A 22,802-nucleotide genomic window follows, 5' to 3' on the forward strand; every position below is an offset into this window, starting at 1 on the left:
TCCTTCTTCACAACGACGGGTCGGTGCAGAGCCCGCATCACTACAGACGCCGCACCGATCCGCCTGTCAATCTCACGCTCCATTCGTCCCTCACTCGTGAACAAGACCCCGAGATACTTGAACTCCTCCACTTGGGGAAGGATCTCATTCCCGACCCGGAGAGAGCATTCCACCCTTTTCCGGCTGAGAACCATAGTGTCGGATTTGGAGGCGCTGATTCTCATCCCAGCCGCTTCACACTCGGCTGCAAATCGCTCCAGTGAGAGCTGAAGGTCACGGCCTGACGACGCTAACAGAACCACATCATCCGCAAAAAGCAGAGACCCGATTCTGAGGTCGCCAAATCGGACACCCTCAACGCCCTGGCTCCGCCTAGAAATTCTGTCCATAAAAGTTAGGAACAGAATCTGTGACAAAGGGCAGCCCTGACGGAGTCCAACTCTCACCGGAAAAGTATCCGACTTACTGCCGGCAATGCGGACCAAACTCTGGCACCGGTCATACAGAGACTGAACGGCCCCTATCAAGGGGTCCGGCACTCCATATTCCCGGAGCACCCCCCACAGGACTCCACGAGGGACACGGTCGAACGCTTTCTCCAAGTCCACAAAACACATGTAGACTGGTTGGGCGAACTCCCATGCACCCTCCAGGATCCTGCTGAGGGTATAGAGCTGGTCCACTGTTCCACGGCCAGGACGAAAGCCACACTGCACCTCCTGAATCCAAGGCTCGATTATCCGACGGATCCTCCTCTCCAGTACCCCCGAATAGACCTTACCAGTTGGAACACACCCTCCGGTCCTCCTTTTTAAAGAGGGGGACCAACACCCCGATCTGCCAGTCCAGAGGCACTGTCCCCGATGTCCACGCGATGCTGCAGAGGCGTGTCAGCCAAGACAGCCCTACAACATCCAGAGCCTTGAGAAACTCAGGACGGACCTCATCCACCCCCGGGGCCTTGCCACCGAGGAGCTTTTTGACCACCTCGGCAACCCCAGCTCCAGAAATGGGAGGCCCTGTCTCCGAGCTCTCCGACTCTGCCTCTTCCGAGCACGTGTTGGTAGGATTGAGGAGTTCCTCGAAGTATTCCCCCCACCGACTCACAACATCCCTAGTTGACGTCAGCAAAGCCCCGTCCCCACTGTACACAGTGTTGACTGTGGGCCGCTTCCCCCCCCTGAGACGCCGGATGGTGGACCAGAATCTCTTCGAGGCCGTCCGGAAATCGTTCTCCATGGTCTCACCGAACTCCTCCCAGGCCCGAGTTTTTGCCTCAGCAACCGCCGAAGCCGCAGCCCGTCTGGCCTGCCGGTACCTATCAGCTGCTTCCAGGGTCCCACTGGCCAAAAAGGCCCGATAGGACTTCTTCTTCAGCTTGACGGCTTCCCTCACCACTGGTGTCCACCAGCAGGTTCGAGGGTTGCCGCCACGACAGGCACGACCACCTTACGGCCACAACTCCGATCAGCCGCCTCGACAATGGAGTCACGGAACATGGCCCATTCGGACTCAATGTCCCCCACCTCCCCCGGGATATGGTTGAAGCTCTGCCGGAGGTGGGAGTTAAAGCTCCTTCTGACGGGGGATTCTGACAAACGCTCCCAGCAGACCCTCACAATACGTTTGGGCCTGCCAGGTCTGATCGGCATCCTCCCCCACCAGCGGAGCCAACTCACCACCAAGCCATGCGTCGAGGTGAGTCCGACTATATCTAGCCGGAACCGCTCAGCCTCGCGCACCAGCTCCGGCTCCTTCCCCAACAGAGAGGTGACATTCCACGTCCCAAGAGCTAGCTTCAGTAGCCGAGGATCAGACCGCCAAGGCCTCCGCCTTCGGCTGCTACCCAGCTCACATGGCACCCGACCCCGTTCGCCCCTCCCACGGGTGGTGAGCCCGTCGGAAGGGGGACTACGCTAATTGGCAATCCTTCTGGGGAAAACCTGGTCTGATTAGAATAAGCGGCATCCATTTCACCTTGGAAGGAGCAGCTCTCATATCTAGAAATATGACCAAATTTATTATTCATCCAAAAACGTGACAAACCAGGGTTGACACCAGAATGCAGGATTGTAGTCTTACACACTTATCTGCAGCTTCCCACCTGCTCCTTTAAAAGCTGAACATTACTTCGCTTTGTTAGTTCTGATAATCTGTGGGAAATGTTTATGCCTAAATATCTAATATTTCCTGACTGTAAAGTGGCAATGGGTATATTTTGTAAGTTACAGTTAATGGGCAGAATTGTTGTCTTAGACCAGTTGATGAAGTAGTGATGTGTACTTATTTATGAGTCTGACTGTGTGAGAAAGAGATGTCTGTGAGTTTTGCAGGAAAATTAATACATAATTTTGGACAGGATGCCTTTAATATCTTTATTTTGTCTGTTAACATCTACTAGAGGTTCAATAAAAATAGCAAAAAGTGAAGTCGTAAGTGGGCAACCCTGTCTGGTGCCCCTCTGCATAATGAAACTTGGAGAAGTTTGTCCTGACCCATGCATTTGGGTAGCTATATAATGTTCTTATCAAGTTAATGAAGGATGACCCAAACCTGAATTTGTTTTAAAGGAGAACAATTATACCCCTTTTCCACCAGTTCACACAGGTCCCAGGCACCTTAATGACAATTATTTGGTCAAATTCACCATACTCCCAACCGTTTTTCTTCGCTGTGATGAATGAAATATGGGCGCCTCACCTGAGCTTTACTCTTTTATAACCTGTAGGGCGTGGTAGGTGGAGACTGGGTGTTGGCCGATGCTGGAGTTGAGATTCCATTCAGTGTGGAATCTCAACTAGTCGCCCAGACTAGAGGGACAAGAGAGTGAGTGGCCGCAACATGGACGCAGTTGTTGTTTTTAACACTGTATATATGTGTGTACAAGAGCTGGAAAAGTGATTTTTGCATAATATGTCCCCTTTAAGTTGAAAATAAAGAATTTTAGTCAAACCGATCAAATGCTTTTTCTGCATCTGGAGAGACAATTGTTGTTTCCAAGTTGGTGGTAGAGAATGTACAAGAATTGCTAAAATTAGGTCTTAATTTTTGTCACTATTTACGGTTTAAAGGCTAACAAGTTTTAAGTAATTTAGCGTTTTTAACAGTGAATTCTCTAGACACCAACTTACCGTCTGAGAAGGAGAAGAAGATGGCAGACCTTACTTTGGTTGGCACTTAGCCCAGTTAGTCAGCTGTGAACACACCAGGTAGATGGCCAACAGTATCCAAGTGGGTCCCTCTTGGTCCGCTGTCTCTGGGCCTTTCTTGGTAGTTAGCTGTTTATGGCTGAATTTCCGTGGACTGCCAAGGTGCCTGGAAAGTTGTGGGTCTCTCTTCTCCACTGGGGGCTTCTCGTTGCCAAGGAGACAGAGGTTTGAGATCGAGACGTCACCATCAAAAACAACACAAATTTAGTTGCGTTTACCTGAGTGTTGGAGTTTGGTCAAATAACCACATTACTCTGTGTCGTAACTTATGCAGTAATGGAGGTTAAAATGTGTGATGAAAAACAAAAGACATGGAGACAAAATAAAACAGAGAAATGAAAAAAAAAGTATATCTTTCTATCATTTCATTCTGGTTTCTTCTTAATTTTCTCTTATTCTTTCTTCTTCTAATTTCTTCTGACAGTTTTCCGAGTTTGATTAGCGGAGGCAGGGCATGACGCAGGCTTAGGCTCAACTTTCAGCCAATAATATGCCTGAAAACATTACGACGTTCGCCTCGGCGTGTAAAGTAGAAGTTTTAATTCTAATTCGACTTTGATAAAACAAAGAAAACTCAATTTCTCCGTTATTTTGTCTTAACACACATTTGTTCAGAGGGTTCTGAAAACACCACACCTTGTTAAGATATAAAAATAAAGACATGAAATAAAAAGGCATTAAATGACAACATACTCTGAACTAAAATAACATGAATACAGGTGTGGATCTTGAATACCTCCCAAATTCAGATGAATATCTGTAAATTTCCGAGATATGAATAAACAACCAAAGAATGTAATATTCCTGAGTTTAACAGGGAACACTGGTTAACAGTTGACTTACTTTATTGTAATATTTAACTATTCAGTGCTACAGGTCACTAGGTGGCAATGTGGCTCCATAGAAAACTTAGTAATTTTCATAAATAATGAATTCTTCCTGGGCTGCACGATGGTGTGGTGGTTAACACCGTCGCCTCACAGGTTTGATCCCCACCTGGGGCCTTTCTGTGTGGAGTTTGCATGTTCTCCCCGTGTATGAGTGGGTTCTCTCTGGGTACTCCAGCTTCCTCCCACTGTCCAAAAACCTTAATGTTAGGTTAATTGGTGACTCTAAAATTGTCCTTAGGAGTGAGTGTGAGCGTGTGTGTGGTTGTTTGTCTCTGTGTGGCCCTGCGATGGACTGGCGACCTGTTCAGGGTGTGCCCTGCCTCTCACCCGGTGAACGCTGGGATAGGCTCCAGCCCCCCCGCGACCCGACCAACGGATTAAGCGGGAATAGAAAATGGATGGATGGATGAATTCTTCCTTATTATACCAAGTGCAATCATTAAAAGGTATCAAAATGTAGCTTGGGATATCACTGAAAACCTTAAAGAATCTATACAAAGGTAAAGTGTGGCTCCATCTATTTCTTGCTGAGCGCACTAAACTATAAATCCCGAGCATGTAGTTGGCGCGTTTCAATTAAGACTCCACAGTCCATGTTTTTCTTCAACAGTTTACTGAAAAGCCTTTCTTTCTGTTACAAAAAGCTAAACTGTGCAATACTACAACAAAATAAAGTTCACGTGCAAGCATGGTCAAAAACTAGTGTGCTCTTTCGGTTCCATAGCTTCAAAATACACATACTACATCACGTTATCTGTTATACTCAAAAATACATTTAGGTCAAATATTACAAAATCTAAATTATTAATTATCTTGTTCATATGTACAAATGGTTCTAACATAACCTGCCCCAATTGATTAGGGTGACTGCATATCAATTACAAAACACAACACATAGCCATTGTCTTCTCTACAATAAACTATTGTAAATAAGCTTTATCAACTTTTGTACACATTGTATGGTACAAGACAGAAAACTGTTTCTAACTTATTCAGTCTTTTGTGACCTTCATGATGCCTCCTCCAAGAGACATATCTTGGTAATAGGTCTCTCTAACGTGCTTGTCTTCGTCTGAACACAGACGCTGCGGACTGTCCCCTGTGAGTCTGGCATTATCTTGACAATTTTTCCTATCAGCCAGGAATTCCTTGGCGCTGAGGAGACAGCAATGAATACAACATCTCCCACATTAAAATTCCTTCTCGTTGTGCTCCATTTTTGTCTTTCCTGTAAGAGAGGTAGGTACTCTTGTGTTCACCTGTGCCAAAATAGATGCGCCATATGTTGGATTTGTCTCCAGTGGCGACGCACATAGAGATCATCCTTTGAGAAGACCCCTGGTGGAGCATTTGGCTGTGTTCTCATCACCAGCAGATGATTCGGGGTCAAGGCCTCCAGATCATTGGGGTCATTTGAGGTTGTTGTTATGGGTCTGTCGTTGATGATACTTTCTACTTTGCATAAGAGAGTCAATAGTCCCTCGTCATCCAATATTTGCTGCTTTAGCAGGAAACTCAGAACTTTCCTGACCATTCTTATTTGTCGTACCCAGGCACCTCCGTGGTGCAGAAGGAGTGTTAAATATCAATTTAACTCCTCTTCTCAACATAGGTTCTTGGACCTTTGACTTGTCCATTTCTTTTAAAGCCTCCTTCAACTCTCTCTCTGCACCGACAAAATTGGTGCCATTGTCTGACCGGAGAACAGAAACTTGTCCTCTTCTGCTTAGAAAGCGGCGTAGTGCATTTATACATGAGCTGGTGTCGAGGGAGTGTGCTACCTCTATGTGAACTGCTCTACTGGTTAAGCATGTGAAAAGCACACGTACCTTCACTTTGCTACAACCTCTACTGACTTCAAACGGGCCGAAGAAATCCACGCCGGTGTTTGTGAAGGGTGGCTTATCTGGCAATAACCGATCTTCTGGCAAATTTGCCATTTTTTGTTCACCTGCCTTGGCATGTAGTCTTCTGCATGTGCTACACCCTGAGATTGTTCTTTGTATTGCTGAGAAGCCCTTTGGTATCCAAAACTTCTGTCTCAGTCTTGCAAGAATGTAATTTCTACCTGAGTGTCCAGTCTCTTTATGTATGTGACGGAGGATGAGCTTGGCAATCCAATCATCCTTGTGCAAGATAGCTGGGTGTCTGGCATCCAACGGCATCGCAGATTGGCTTAGCCGTCCTCCTACCCTCTGCACTCCATCTTTCAAATATGGATCCAACTTAAAGATACAACTATCTTTCTTCACATGATCCTTTCCATCTCACAGGGCTTTAAGCTCCTCTGCGTAATTTTCTTTCTGACACAGACAAATTAACTCCATCTCTGCCTTGGCAAGATCTTAAGTGGTGAGCACTTGTTTTTCAACACTTTGTTTACACTTGAGCATCCTTTGCTGGAGCAAGGACTCTGCTCTAGATGAGTTGTTTTCACTACTGTAGATTGTTTCTTGAAGCTGATTGAAGTAGATTGTTTCTGTCTCATATTTAGCAGAATCTCTTTTAGACGCATCAGCCAAGCTGTCGCTTTCTTGAGTTTGTACCAGCATGAGAAGTGATGTACAAACTGAGTCAATGCAGCCAGTTTTTTTATCTGCTTGTATAAGGGACACTTGAGCTGATCTTTTGACCTTTGCATCTTCTTCTTTTTCTAAGTGAATGGGCTGGTCTGGGCATTCAGGCCATTCACCCTCTGGTCCCTGTATCCAGTTTTTGCTCTGCAGCAGACTCTCAGCTCTTAACCCTCTTGAGGCCTGATCTGCAGGGTTGTCTGCTGTGCTCACATACTTCCACTGAGATAGCTTTGTAGCTTCTTTAATGAATGAGACTCTGTTAGCTACAAACCTTTTGTACCGTGCAGCATCGTTATCAGTATACTTAAGTACCGTCACACTGTCCATCCAAAATCGTGATTCATCCTGCTCTAGCTGTAGCTCATATTGAAGCATCTTATCCATTTTCACGGGTATCACAGCCACCGTCAATTCCACACATTCTGTAATCTGCTGGCTCCAAACTCAGGTCGCCATCCGGCCACCATAAGAACCGCAGCAAGTCCGAATCCTCTTCTGTTACTTTTACCTGATAAAACATAGAGTCGATGTCTGCCATCATACCTATTGTATCCTTCCTGAACCTTGTCAGAACTCCAACAAGAGTATTCGTAAGTTCGGGGCCTTTAAGGAGTTGATTGTTCAGTGATACTCCCTGATATGATGCAGTGCAGACGAAAACAACTCTTAATTTCCTCTTCTTGGGATGGTATACCCCATGGTGAGGAATAAACCACACTCTCCCATCAGCACAACCTATTTCCTCTTCTGGGACCTTAGTGGTGTATCCCTTGTTTAGCAACTCTCTTATGAACCTATACTACTCCTATCGTACTCCTTGTGGAAGTCAGCATTCCTGTGAAACTTCCTCTTGAGGTTTGTAAGGCGCTGCTTGGCTAGAGATCTTTTGTCTGGCATCTTTATCTCTTTGTCTTTCAATGGTAATCTGATACAGTAGTCTCCGTCGACTAGCTGTGTCGACTAGCTCAGATTTGTCATCATATCTTCTCTCTGGGAAGTCTGCGTTGTACAGCTGAGTCAGTAGTTTTTCCACATTGGACATAGAAATGTGATTGACTGAATGACTCACGATGTCTTGATTAGCAGCAGCAGTGTCTCTGAGTGGTCCGTTGATAACCCATGTCCTAACGGTGTAGGGCCCATCACCTATGCTGGTTCTTATCTGCCGAGGCTCCATGGCTTTGTGGACATCAGTGCCAATAAGCAGGTAAACTTCTGCTTCAATGTGCAGAAGGCGAACTTCCTGCAGGTAAGGCATCTGATCCACATCTCTCTGCTGTCTCTTGTTGTCTCTTTTTACTAGTATACTTAGTTGAGTGAACACCTGTGGAAGGTCTATGTAGTTCTCCTCTTCCAAGCCACACACTTCCATTTCTGACAGGACATGAGTGTTCACCTTCTTCTCAGATCCTCTAGTAGTGAGTATGAGCTCCACTTTCCTTCCTCGCAAGTTAAGCTGGGGCATAGCCTCGTTGGTGCAGAAGGTTGTTGTACTTCCTTGGTCTAAAAATGCATATACCTGCATTACTTTGTTACTTCTTTTGGACTTTATAATCACTGGTGCTAAGCGGAGAAAGTTTCTCCATTACCTGCCCCAGTATCTCCTCTGCTTTTATGCTCTGCCTCTACAAAGGCACTAGTCACCTCACTAGTCATTTCTGAGTTCCTACCTTCATCCCTCTGTGGTGCAGCTGGAACAATCTTTGGGACATGCAAAATATTTGGGTGTTTTGCTGAACACTCCCTGCATTGCATCCTTTTGCGACAATCCTTACTCAGATGACCTCGTGTGAGACAGCCAAAGAAGAGTCCTTTTGTAACTAGGAATCTGATTATTTCTTTAGGAGTCTGTTCCTTTATCTTCTCACAGACATCTAATGCATCACTCTTTTTACAGTACACGCAGGGGCTTTGCAAAGCATCATCTGGTTTGACTGAGTCATGCTGCTTCTGTTGCAATTGTTGAGCACCACTTTGCCCTCAAGCTGGCGAGACAGTTGTAGCAAAGCTACTCTTGGGGTTACTTCTCTCGATGTTTATCTTGGGCTTCCCCTTTCCTTCTACACTGGTGTCTAAGATATCGCCGAACAGTGGTTCACTGATAACCTTTGCTTGCCAGTTGATAAATTCCACTATATCAGAAAACCTGGCTCTTCTTCCTGTTCTTGTTTGGATCTCATATGCGGGATTTCTCCACCACTCTTTCAGTTTAAAGAGTAGTTTTGATATGACAGTCCTCATATTACTAGGATTGTCCATCTCGTCCACGTCATTCATTGTGATTCTGCATCCTATTAGGAATAAAGCATACGCATGTAAGGCTTTCCTGTCTTCTGCTTTTATCTGGGGCCATTGAAGAGCTTTATTCATAAAGGCTGTGGCTATTCTCAGCTCATCCCCATAGTGCTGTTGGAGGAGTCCCTTTGCTTCTCTGTAACTTTCATCCGGCCTCATGTGTTCACAGCTACAGACAAGGTCGTGAGGTTCTCCGCTTGTGAACTGCTGCAGGTATAACAACCTGTCCTGTTGACTAGCAGTTTTACTCTCAATGGTTTTTTCAAATGCTCGTATGAACGAATGGCAACTTAACGGGTAGAATGTTGGAACATCACTCCTTGGGAGTTGTGACACATGCTGTTGCTTGACTAGCATCTCCCTTATCTCGTTTTGACGCTGCATTATTTTACAAATGCCATCAGATGTCGCTGCTTGCTGTGAATGGCCTGTAGGTGCTGCTGAACTGGCTGTTCCATAATTTGAAGCCCTGACACGAACATTAGCTGTCTGAGCTTGTTGCTGCGAGCCCATAGATGCATGAGTGGAAGCCCTGATATGAACATTATTAGGCTGATATGCTTGTTGTACATTCACAGGTGCAGTGTGACTCACTCGTGGTGTTTCCTCATCTTCGTCTTTACCTTGCCAAGTGTCCTCTAAGCCTGCACTGTGCGTGTACTTTGACTTGCAATATTCATTCATTCCATCTTGAACATCTTCAAAGTCTGCATAAACCTTTATCTTGGCATCTGATGCAGTTGGTCTCTAGCTCCAACTGTTCTTTGCGTGCCTTTAAGTGTGCCTCTTCCATCTCAATATCTTGTTTTTTGTTTAAGGAGGCAGCTTGTGCTAACAGTTCTTTACACTCTGCCTCCAACTTTAGGCGAGCAGAGCTTGTTTTGGACACTGAGCCTGTTTTTCTTCCTTTGGATGTGTGACTGATAGCCTCTGAAATGCTGTCACTTGGTTGTACATCATCACAGCCCCCATGATCATCATCATTCTCTTCTTCAGGATATTTTGTTACCCTATCAATCCACTCCTCTATTTCTTGAACGGTTCTCAATTTCCACACATCTGAGCATGAACCAGTTCTCCTGATCCTCTTTTCTATCTCCATCCTCGAGAAGAGGCAGCAATTCTTCATTCATTTCTTTAAATTGTTCATAGAACTTGCTAAAAATAAACAGTACTTCTTCTTTAATTACTTCTACATTAGCTCTGTCTTTACTTAGGATATTTTATGAGTAAGCTGAGATAACTTCCCTTTTCTCTCACGCTTAAGTCTGTTCAGTTTTTCTTCCACGGCCTTTACCGTGGGCTTTGGCGTCCTTTTCAGGCCGTCCGTAGCAGCTTCCATACTTTACAGTTGCACTCTTGCTAAACTTTAATGCATACAAACCGTCCTCTTTACTTCTCAACGACAGCTTTTCACTCTTCTATTTTTCCACAGACTCTTTTAAGAGCTTTAACTTCATATGCATTCTTAGAGATGACCACCGCAGCTTAGTTGTGTAATGGCTTCAAGCTCACCTGGACGCGCTCCCGTTGGTGATGGAAATGGAAATCCTCGTTACTCACTTTGTGGCTTATCCACATCCAGAAGGTACACCAGGCTTGTTTTATTCTTGGTAAGTGAAGACTTTCTTTTAAAATCCCCTCTCCTTCTGCTGAGGCATCCATCCGTACACGTCATACTCTCCGCAAGCTTAGTTTTTTTACTATATAAGTGTGGCTCCATCTATTTCCTGCTGAGTGCACTAAACTATAGATCCCGAGCATGTAGTTGATGCGTGCTTCAATTAAGACTCCACAGTCCATGTTTTTCTTCAAAGGTTTACTGAAAAACCTTTTAAATGTCCTCCAGAAAAGTTATGGGACAGGTCTGGTGGGGGAGAGTCCTTCAAATCATCTCCAAAGGACTAAAGTTATTGGAAATAAGGGAAAGTGTCTGTCTTATTAGGGCGGAAATCCCCCATCTGTGTCTTTGGATCAACATTACCACACAAGAATGTTGATGGGGCCTCCCAAAGATTAGGTTTCTCGCAATAAATCCACACTTGAGTTTGCTACACCTGCGTCCCAGAGAACATATGCTGACATTCTTGGCAGGTCATTATTTTCTGAATATGTAGACCATTCCCTTTTGAAATAATTAAATGGGTGGTCTTTAAGTAATGATGCATTAAATCTCGATATTTTTTTGTAAAGAAAAAGAGGAAGAAGAATTCTTTCTTGTCATTATGCATACACATAATGACATTTTCAGTTGGTATCATAAAGGCACAGTATGCATCAAAAATATCAAAAGGTACATTTTAAAACCACCAGCAATAAACAAACTATAAATATGTACAAATAATAAAGTGACATGTGCAATAGTGTAGTAGCAGGGTAAACCAGGTCAGACCAGCTGTGATGTGGAGACCCAGGAATTTGATGTTGTCCACACGCTCCACTGCCTCACAGTGTATGAAGAGGGGGAGCATGTTCTGTCTTCCTGGACCTCCTATAATCCACAATGACCTCCTTAGTCTTGCTGGTGTTCAGAATAAATTGGCTGAACACCATTGTGTCAGGTGCTGGATCTCCTCTGTCGTGGGTCTCATCATTGTCTGATGGGAGACCCACTATTATGGGGGTGTCATCCACAAACTTCACAACCATGTTTATGGAGTGGATGGCAGAACAGTCATGTGTGAACAGAGTGAAGAGGGCACAATGATGGAGGACTGGAGGCAGACAAGGACCATAGCAAGCTGCAGGGACAGGTTGAAAATGTCCAGAAAAACTAGTTGGTCAGCAAATGATTTCAGAGTCTGGCATGACACTGTCTAGTCCTGCAGCTCTGCTGGTGTGACTCCCCCTCAGGGTGGAACTCACCTGGTGAAGCTACAGGACGAAAGTCTGATGCTGCTCCTCCAGCTGGGGATGATAAACAGTCTCACTGCTGCTCGTGTCAAAGCTTCCGAAAAAGCTGTTCAAGGCTGAGTCATGGCTGACCTGCTGAACGCTGTGCTTGTAGTCCGTTATAGTCCTGATGACCATTGCCAAAGTGCTCCTCAATGCGCTGTTTGTACCTGAAATTTAGTTAATTGAATTAAAATCATCACTGAACTATAAAACATACACTTATCGTTTTCAATGAGTGTACAGTGATTTTTTTCCACATATGAAGTTCAAACTACTTTGAAATAAACATTCTTCGAATGTATATGAATGTGAGCCATGCCCATGAACGCACTGTCTGTAATGACAGCTACAACAGTTACACAGGAGTTATTACACTCATCTATTGTGCAGCTGTGTAGCCATCAGTATATTGTGTCTGCAGCTCTATCATAAGCTCCTGAAATTCCTCTCCTTTAAATAACACATATGCATATCTTTGTTTATAAATCTTGCTGTCTTGTTAGTGATGGCTCTTTTATAAATCTCTAGCAAAGGACCTACTTTGGGTGACTCACTATTCTTTGGTGCTTCTGCTGCCTGATTCATGTGCGTGACAAGTTAGTGAGTCCACAAATTTGTTGATGTACAGTCAAACAGCTACTTTGTAAACAGTCTTCATTACTATGTCATTGTGTTTGGTGTTATGATTTTCCTATCAAAACCGCTTTGCTTGCTAGTGTCCTCCTTTTTCCTTGCGGTGAGAATGAATAACATTCGTAACATTAGCTTTTACTTAGAGATTACCAGGGTATGCTTTAGGCCATGCTGATAATAGACTGCCCTCTGCTGGATCTAATGGCACACTACGTCTAATGGTCTGAAGCATCTTCAAACCATTCGAAGTAATGCTGCCATTTGAAAACTTCAAAAGAAAAGTGACTGCCCTAAAACTCACCAAACTACATCAAATGGTGATTTTGTGTTCATATTCATATCTACATCCACATCCATCTTGTAAAATGTTTTAATTCATATCACCGACTATTAAAACCATTTTTATTCAACATTTTAGCAGCTGGATGACATGATCTTAGACATTTCAAATTAGACTGGTTTGAATGTTTTTTCTGTTTAACAGCCAATGATGCCAGTGACAGAATAAGACTGGAACAAAAATATACCTGCTGCACATTCATATAATAAAATGCTAAAATCTAAATGGTCTTTCATAACGTGGAAGTGATATTGATATTTGATTAACTTGTGCTTTTAATAAACTGAACGCTAGCAGAACATAACTGATTTTTTACATCATTATTTTAGACTGTGACACAAGGGATTGTGAAAAAATGTTAAATGTAGAGGTTTGTGTGGGTTTGTTAGGCTGTTTTTAATGTATTTATTTTACGGTTGCTTTTTATTTCTGTTTATTATTTATGTTTTTGCACTGAATTAGGACTGTGCTTAATTTTTTTTGTTGCACGTTAAAAATCTCCATTGTAAGTGATTTAAATCAGGTAACAAGTAGATACATTTGATGAGTTGAACCTTCTGTGTTATTAAAGCCTAGATCAACTATATGTGTGAGATGAAGTGTAATGTGTGTGTTTTTTGTTTTTTTGGGTCCTAGTCTAGCATTGGGTCCTGTCCAGCAGGAGTGGTTGGACCTGAGGATCCAGAGTGGCACTCGTCGCTGGAGGCTGCCATCATTACAGTGTCTCTCCAAGGCTGAACCTTGAACAGATTTGACAGACACTCACTCTGGCTTTGTCAACAAACAGTCTATTTTTACAAATGGAGATGTTATACCCGAGTTGTAACAGTTACTACGTTTCTATAAAAAATATAAATATAAAACATGTTTTATCGCATGTAAATATTTTTTTCTTAATTAAATTTATGCAGGTTTAATCAACATGACTTTGTGATTACTTGGCTTCATGACTGGATTGAACTAGAATTTGTCTGAGAATGGTTAATATGAAATGCACTATGATAACAGTTTTGTGGATTCTTAGCTCATTCCAGTGAATTTAGAGGAGATTTGAGTCAGGGCTCTTATGATTGAACTGTCTTTGTCTGCATACTGAATGGTACACATTCACACAAGTTTGATAAGACAATAAGGATTTTAAGGACTGCCAAAGGGCTTTGTAATAAAAGGATAAGGAAGAAGGAACAGCAGATTACAGTGGCGTGTAAATGCAACACCCCTCCTGTAGCTCAAGGAAGAGCAGATGCCTACCTATCAGATTGTCGGTGAGTCGACCCCTTGGCCACATGTCAAAGCGTCCTTGGGCAAGATTGCAGACCAACGTGTCCACTGGGGAATTAATGTGTAAGAGTGCAGAAATAGGAACGTACTGACTAAGACTTGCTTTATAAGTGTGTCTGTGAGTTAATGGGTGAATATGGCATGTAGTGTTAAAGCATTTTGAGTGGTCAGCTAGACTAGAAAAGCGCAATACAAGTACACACCCTAATATTTTGTTGGAACACCTTTAGGTTTGTTTACACATATATTCACAACATTATTTTCATCTAAAGTAGCATCACTTTTTTAACCTATATTTTTTAATTTCACCTTTTTATTCAGGGCGGGCCAATTGAGAGGAAGCTCTCATTTTCAATGGTGCCCTGATAACAACACATTACAATACATATCCATCATAATATACACTCATCAGAAGCACATAATGAAATTCAATAAGCACATGTACATGCATAAATCATGAGATCAACAAGCATGTATTTCAAATTATTAAAAGCAATCAGTGTATCCAACTGATGCTGAGACAGTAGATCATTTAAAAGGAGCAAAATAAACAGAAGCAAATTTCCCAATCTCCGTTTTAACAGCTGAGATATTAAGAGCCAGTGGGTTATATGCAATAGTAGAATAGTTAAGAGTTCTGAAGCTTAGTAGGCTTGATAAGTAGAGTGGAAGTTTTTTTAATAGTGCCTTATAAATACACAATATACAGTGTTGCTCCCCTCTTAGAGCCAGGGAAGTCCAACCTACATTCTGATAGAGATGGCAATGATGGGTGGTGAACCCATCGCCAGTAATAAATCTAATAGCAGAATGATAAATTGTATTGAGTGGTTTAAGAACAGAGGGGGAAGCATGCATATAAATAATGTCCCAATAATCTAAAACGGATAGAAATGTAGCATGCACTCTCTGCCTTTGTGGTGGAAGGTTTTGCATTTCCTTCTTAATACCTCTGATGAGAAATGAAATATTAGACCGTTATTTTTCTGCCGGCTGGCCAAGTTTTTATTTTCGTTACAAGGAAAACATCAATCCTATTTCTATGGTATAGAAATACATAGACAAATGGAAGTCAGAGCATTTATACCTGAGGAGGCCCTGTTCTTTGGATGTGTATTGTTTGACTGTCACCTTACCAAGAACAACAAGAAACAAAACAAGAAAAAAAGAAAACATAATCTACAAAATGTCATCATCAGAGTCAGAGTCTGAGCTGGGGTAATGATAGGGGTCAGGAATGTGAAGAGAAGTTGAATTTTGATCAGTCTTATTGACGTTCACATGAACATATGTGGAGGAATGAGTCATCTTTTTCATGAGCACGTTAGACAGGCATTTCAACACACACGGAATTAAGGTGCAGAGCAAAAAGAAAATCACTACATATGGGATTATCATTGTTAAAAACCTTGCTGGCCATCTTTGGCCCAAAGATTTCAGCCAAGAGAACCATGAGTCATTTTCTACAGGAGGGGGTTGAATGGCATCTTGCATATGTTTGATGATGTTGGTAATGTTTTCGTACTCATCGGGTACAACAAGAGACGTTAAGTGTCCTCCTTTCTCAGCTAAAATGATATCAAGAGCAAGTCTGTGTTGGATAATTGCTGTTCTAATTGCAAACATTTCAGTGCTCATCAAAGTGAGAGCGGCTTCAGTTGTATTTGCTAAGGAAAGGACAGACCAGACAAGTCCATTAATTTTGTTCAGGGCCGCAGCTGTCCCACCCCCTAGAAATAGGGACCAACCCACATTAGCGTTGGGGGTAGTCCAGGGATCAGCTAGTACATAACCATTATATTTGAAAGGAATAACAGTAATTTCTCTGCAAGCTTGAAAACATGTAGTGGATTGAATGTTGGTGAGAGGAGCCTTCTGATGGAAGACTTTTGTATCAGTTGTAAAACTATTGATGGATGACAACAACCTGAAAATAGAGGTGGCAAATCATGATAGGCCTTTCTACCACAAGACCACATTATTCCTGGTTGGGAACACAGCTGTCTAAAGCAGGGGTCGGGAACCTATGGCTCGCGAGCCAGGTGTGGCTCTTTTGATGATTGCATCTGGCTCGCAGATAAAACAAAATATTCTCACTTGTTTTAATCCATCCATCGATTTTTCACTGCTCATGTCCTGTTCAGGGCTGCAGGAGCAATTGTCCATTATTTTAATTGGATGATACTGGACTACGTTGGCCGTTGCAGCGTAAAACAGGTAAACGCCCCCTTTTGAATCAGTCTGCTCGGTCATTAGCTCAAAGCTAACCCTTCGACGAAGAAGATGGCGAAAAGAAAAAAAGATGATGAGTATCGTACATTTCAGGCTGAATGGACTGAAGAATTCGCCTTTGTGGAGAGAGCAAATTCTGCGGTGTGTCTAATTTGCAATGACAAAATTACATCGATGAAACGGTCAAATGTAAAGCGGCACTTCGACACGCGCCATGCTACCTTTGCATCAAAATACCCGGCAGGAGACAGCAGAAAGAAAGCGTGAATTCACTTTTAAAATATATTATATGGCTCTCATTGAAATAAATTTCCAAATCTTTTGCTTTCATGGCTCTCTTAGTCAAAAAGGTTCCCGACCCCTGGTCTAAAGGGACATGCAAATCTTGTTAAACGTTTAAACTCTTTCGCATGAAATGGGAATTGTCTGCATCAATTTCTTATTTCGTCTCTCTGCTTACATTATTTAAACTAAGGGGTCCCCCTGTTGGGAATCCAAAGTCATTTGTCCATACATTTAAATGTTTTAAACTCTTATCCCTGAATTTTATTTTTCATGATTTCCACAATGGGCCCCTCCGGAGGCTCAACCACCTCAACGGAAAACCTACTCGCCATTGCGAATGGGGAGGCCATACAACTATTCCAACCAGACGTCTCTGCGACTGGGTGCTTTTTTCAAATGCAAAGTTACAAAAGCTAACGTCTTTAGGCCACAAGCAAGTTCAAAGGATGCAAGTAATAACAGGAATTATTTTGTGTTCCAGCTGTGTTCACTATGCGTTGCAGTGTTTTCCTGCTGTATTCAGTGCAGCTACCACCCCGCACAGCAATGTAGCTGGACAGGACGCTTTCAATGGTGCCCCGGTATAATTTGTTCAGTATGGGTATGGGAGCATTCACTCTCTTGAGCTTGTGGAGGAAATAAAGGCGCTACTGGGCTTTCTTCACCAGTGATGCAGAGTTGGTGATCCAGGAGAGGTCCTCACTGATGTGCACCCCCAGGAATTTGGTGCTGCTCACTCGCGCCACAGCAGCACCATCGATGGTCAGTGGCGGTGGTTCAATGTGGCTTTTCCTGAAGTTAACCACAATCTCCTTTGTTTTGATGACATTCAGCAGGATATTGTCGTCTCTGCACGACTTAGTCAAAAGGTTGGACACATCGTTCTTGGTGATGAGACCCACCAGAATGGTATCGTCCGCAAACTTCACCATGTGATTGGTGCTGCAGGTTGGTGTGCAGTCGTGAGTCAGCAGGGTGAAGAGCAAGGGACTGAGCACACAGCCTTGTGGGGCCCCTGTGCTGAGCGTGATGCTGCTCGAGGTGTTGTTGCCGACTCTTACTGCTTGTGGTCACTGAGGAAGTCCAGTATCCAATTGCAAAGGGAAGTGTTAAGCCCCAGTTTACAAATGAGTTGTTGTAGGATTATGGTATTAATCCTAAAGCTGAACTAAAGTCTATGAAAAGCCTTCTCACATATGAGTCTGCCTTTTCCAGGTGGTTGAGGGCTGGGTGGAAAGATCAGAGCAGATTGCGTCTTCTGTGGAACGTTTGGCTCTGTATGCAAAGGGGCCAGGGTGAGGGGTATGATGGACTTGGTGTGAGACATGACTACTAGTTCAAAGCACTTCATAATGATGGGGGTCAGTGCCACAGGGCAATAGTCATTGAAGCAGGATGGAGCCGGTTTCTTTGGTACAGGTATGATGATGGAGGTCCTGAAGAGCCTCATGATCTCCTATTTCTGTTCATTTACTACCAGCACCTACAGCATCTAGACTCCGGGGGTCCTGTCCTCTCCCCCTTCTTTGTCAATGTCCAGGGGCATAGCACCAAATTCTGGGCCCTATGCACAAGCAGTTTCCTTTTTTAAAAACTTGATTTTGCTTTCTTGGGCGTAATTTTCAACGTGTTGCACACTAATGCTTCAGCAGAGTGAACGCTAAGTTAAATGTGCGCACTTAAAAAAAGAAAAGAAAAAGGCCCCTAGAAAAACTAAACCATTTCGTGCTAGGAGTGAGTGTGTCTGTACTCAGATACTATATGTAGGCTAGGACACAAAATTCAATCCATCAATCAACCGATTTATTTACCCAAAACATTAAATTAACATTAGTTAGCAACATTTACTATGCTCTTTAAATCATATTAATATTGAAAGGAAATATAATTCCAGACTCCTCAAGGGCCCCCCCACCACTTTGGGCCCTGGTAACTCAGTCCCACTTTTCACCCCACTATGCTCATGTCAATGCTCCACTGAGATGACACATCAGTCTAATCACCAATCAATATTTGTTTAAAAAATTTCACATCTTTTCAATTGATCTCACCATATTAAGCTAGAAACTCTATTCAAACATCTGTGGCAGAACTTAATAACTGTGCTTAATTTACAATACAAGAAAACTTTTAGCCCAGTAGAAGATGGTAACACAGAATACTGTTTCCAAAATATTGGCAAATTTATTCAATTACTTTTTACAACAAAAAAAAAATAGTTATACAGGGTTGGTTTTACAAACCTAACACAAAGATATTAATGGTTCAATTGGATTATATGTCGATCAGAAAAGGACCTCAATTACAGCTATTATCCACTACACAAAACAAATTCACAAGATTTTGAGAGATAAAATATAGGAGAAAAAAGGGAAAATGACTGGAAATATTAGGCTTAATAATACCTCAAACATGTACACATATGCACAAAATTGTTGGTATCCCTCTGTTAACCCACAATGGTCACTGAAATAACTTGAAACTGACAAACGTAATAATAAATAAAAATGTACTGAAAATGAAACAATGAAAATCAAACATTGCTTTTGAATTGTGGTTCAACAGAATCATTTTAAAAAACAAATGAATGAAACAGGCCTAGACAAAAATTATGATACCCCTAAAAAAGATTGAAAATAATTTGACCACAGTGACATGTTAAGCTAAGGTGTGTCCTCTAATTAGCATAACAGGTGTCTTCAAACTTGTAATCAGTCAGTCTGCCTATTTAAAGGCTGACAAGTAGTCACTGTGCTGTTTGGTGTCTACCACACTGAACATGGAGCACAGGAAGCGAAGGAGAGAGTTGTCTCAGGAGATTAGAAAGAAAATTATAGACAAGCATGTTAAAGGTAAAGGTTATAAGATCATCTCCAAGCAGCTTGATGTGCCTGTGACTACACTTGCACATATTATTCAGAAGTTTAAGGTCCACGGCACTGTAGCCAACTTCCTTGGATGTGGCTGCAGGAGGATAATACGAATGGTAACCAAAGAGCCCAGAACAACCTCACATGTTACAGGTGAACTCCAAGGTCAAGGTACATCAGTGTCAGATTGCACCATCCGTCATTTTTTTGAGCCAAAGTGGACTTCATGGGAGACGATCAAAGAGGACACCACAGTTGAAAGCAAATCATGAAAAAGCGAGACTGGAATTTGCCACAATGCATATTGACAAGCCACAAAGCTTCTGGGAGAATGTCCTTTGGATAGATTAGACAAAGCTGGAGATTTTTTGCAAGAAAGATCTGCTCCATGAACGCAAAAATTATGCATACCAAGAAAAGAACCCTGTCCCTACTGTGAAACATGGAGGAGACTCAGTTATGTTCTGGGGCTGCTTTGCTGCATCTGGCACAGGGTGTCTTGAATCTGTGCAGGGTACAATGAAATCTCAAGACTATCCTATCAAGGCATTCTGGAAAGAAATGTGCTGCCTAGTGTCAGAAAGCTTGGTCTCAGGTCACGGGTCTTCAAAAAGGATAATGACCCAAAACACACAGCTAAAAACACCCAAGAATTGCTAAGAGCAAAACACTGGACTATTCTGAAGTGGCCTTCTATGAGCCTGATCTAAATCCTATTGAACATGTGTCAGACGGAGCTGAAACATGCTGTCTGGAGAAGGCACCCATCAAACCTGAGACGACTGGAGCAGTTTGCTCACGAGGAGTGGGCCAAAATACCTGTTGACAGGTGCAGAACGCTCATTGACAGTTACAGAAATCTTTGATTGCAGGGATTGCCTCAAAAGGGCTGTGCAACAAAATTTTAAGTTAAGGGTACCATCATTTTTGTCCGGGCCTGTTTCATTAGTTTGTTTTTCAAAATGATTATGTTGAACCACAATTCAAAAGCAATGTCTGATTTTCATTCATTTTAAGTACATTTTTATTCATTATTACTTTTGTCAGTTTAAAGTTATTACAGTGACCATTGTGGGTTTTTATTTCATTAACAGAGGGGTACCAACAATTTTGTGCACGTGTGTATTTGTGCTTTACTACCCATGTAATTTCCCTAAAACCCCTTCTAGGAATTGCCAGTTTCAGAAGAGGGTAACCTCTGCAATCTGTATTGAATGTCCAAAAATATAAAACTGCCCTTCTGAAATTTCCAATCCGATTCTTATCATGGTTTTCCTCATAAGATCTTGGAACAAAAATCGAAAGAAAGAGGGGGAGAGAAAACATTTAAATTCAACAATTTTATGGTTGCAAATAACCCTAAAGTTAAATCTCTTGATAATTTACTTTTACTATTACAAACATTGCTACTATGACATATTTCAGAAGAGAACATGAACAAGTCAAAACTGAAGATGTTTTAGTAAATATAGAATTAATGACTTATCAGATCTCAGTTGGACAGGATCCAGAGCATAAGCACTTTGTAAGATGCTATTTGCATAGAAAAGTAATTTTTCATTGTCAATTTCAGAAACTGGGTTTAGGCTGTGGCAAAATCTCTCGGCTCATGTTCTGTCACTATTTCAGGATGACACTTTCCAGTCTGGCTCATCTTTTTTCGCTTTGCTGTATTATGTTATATTAAGCTCCATATTGTTTACTGTTCTGTTTTTTGCACATTGTATCTACCTATCAGATGCTTAACCCTCAACTGTTAAATGTTTTAATCACATATTATCAACAGTAATCCTAAAAAACAAATACAGCAGGTCCAGCAGGTCACTGGCTGGAATGGACCATCAGAACCATTTAGCAGGTACTCTACCCGAGACCAGGACCCGTTGTTGGGTAAAGGCTCCACTCCTAGTGTCCGGCACATCAGGTTATAGACATCCACTGATCGAATTGGAGCTGCGCGAACATTCTGCTTGAAGTCTGGATAGAATCAAAGAATCATCAGATGTGAGCTTTATGTCATCCTATTCCAATTCCAATTTAGTTATGCAAATATTTGAAAAAACAGCAAGACGTGACATTTATTGTGGGGAAAAAAACAAAACAAAACCCAACCCAAACTACTCTAGCATCTTCTCCTAGTGCAGTACTAGATGAAGTGGACCATAGGAGACGGGTGTGGGATTAAAGGATAGGCATGTAATATCGTGATGCTCATGTGCAAAATATGAAAAGAAAAAATATATAAAATATTTCCACAAATAGACTTTAATTTCAAGGAAAAGTAAGGACATCAGATCTCGCATGTGACTGAACAGAACCCCATTCTGATGTGATGGGTTTGTGTAATTTCCTGTTTTGGACCTGTAGTACTCTGAATACTCCGTTATGCTGAGAGCACAGTTTAACTTGAGATGTTTTCTTAACCTCCACCAACTTACTATGGAGAGTGCAGTATTTACTACATAAGATTATTACAGTACGCACTAAATATGCTGTTAGTATGCAATAAAAGTAATTACATTTCTAGTGTGATATGGTATTCATAGTTGTTTTCTGATTGTAGAAAGCTCAAGTAAACACATCAAAAGGCTTTTTGTCGATTAGGCCCACAAAGAGTTGTTCTTACTGCATGTTATTGGAGAGAGGACAACTGTTTTTGTTTATGTACTCTTACCCCGGAAATTAATAGATTGGTGCAATATGGGAAGACACCACATGTGTCCATGGCCATAAATGGCTGGACAGACTGGAAACAATTGAACCAATCAGCATTATATGTCAAAGACGTCACTGACTGGAGATCTGATGAGCAGAAAGGCTGGCAGTTCAGCCCTTCAACACACTGTTAAACCAGTTGTGACCAGAGTCAACTCATTTCTCTGTGATAGAGTTGAGTAATGCTTTCTTTTCTATCCCAATTCATCCAGACTCTCAGTATTGGTTTACTTTTGAAGGGAAAAGATACACTTTTACAAGGCTGCCCCAGGGGTATGCAGAAAGTCCTACTATCTTTGCAGAGGCTATAGCAAATTGTTAAGCCGAATTTGTTCCTCTCCAAGGTAGCTAGATACTGTTTTATGTGGATGACAACCTAGTGGCAGGAAAGTCACAACAGAAATGCAAACAAGACACCATAGGGCTGCTACATTATGTAGCAGACACAGGAAATAAAGTGAGCAAAAGTAAGCCGATAGCTTATTTCTCTAAAAGACTGGATCCGGTGGCCACACCCCACTGCGTACAAGCAGAAGCAGAGGCTACCAAAGCTCCACTTGAAAGCCAGTAACTCCTACAGA

General features: G+C 42.3%; 2 protein-coding genes across 2 annotated transcripts in view; one reads left to right on the forward strand and one right to left on the reverse strand.

Moving 5' to 3' along the window:
* The window catches only part of ccdc142 (coiled-coil domain containing 142), a 57,994-nt gene extending 44,249 nt beyond the window's left edge, over nucleotides 1-13,745 (forward strand). Inside the window, exon 18 of the mRNA XM_072396250.1 lies at nucleotides 13,475-13,745. Within this exon, the coding sequence (XP_072252351.1) occupies nucleotides 13,475-13,583 (109 nt within the window). The 3' untranslated portion in view covers nucleotides 13,584-13,745. The remainder of the gene's footprint in view (nucleotides 1-13,474) is intronic.
* A 5,052-nt stretch (nucleotides 13,746-18,797) lies between these two features.
* enpp6 (ectonucleotide pyrophosphatase/phosphodiesterase 6) overlaps nucleotides 18,798-22,802 on the reverse strand; it is a 48,161-nt gene continuing 44,156 nt past the window's right edge. The window contains exon 8 of the mRNA XM_072396258.1: nucleotides 18,798-21,483. Within this exon, the coding sequence (XP_072252359.1) occupies nucleotides 21,272-21,483 (212 nt within the window). The 3' untranslated portion in view covers nucleotides 18,798-21,271. The remainder of the gene's footprint in view (nucleotides 21,484-22,802) is intronic.

The sequence above is a fragment of the Leuresthes tenuis genome, unplaced genomic scaffold, assembly GCF_036924035.1.
Source record: "Leuresthes tenuis unplaced genomic scaffold, fLeuTen1.0.hap1 SCAF_11, whole genome shotgun sequence".
NCBI classification, from domain to species: Eukaryota; Metazoa; Chordata; class Actinopteri; order Atheriniformes; family Atherinopsidae; genus Leuresthes; species Leuresthes tenuis.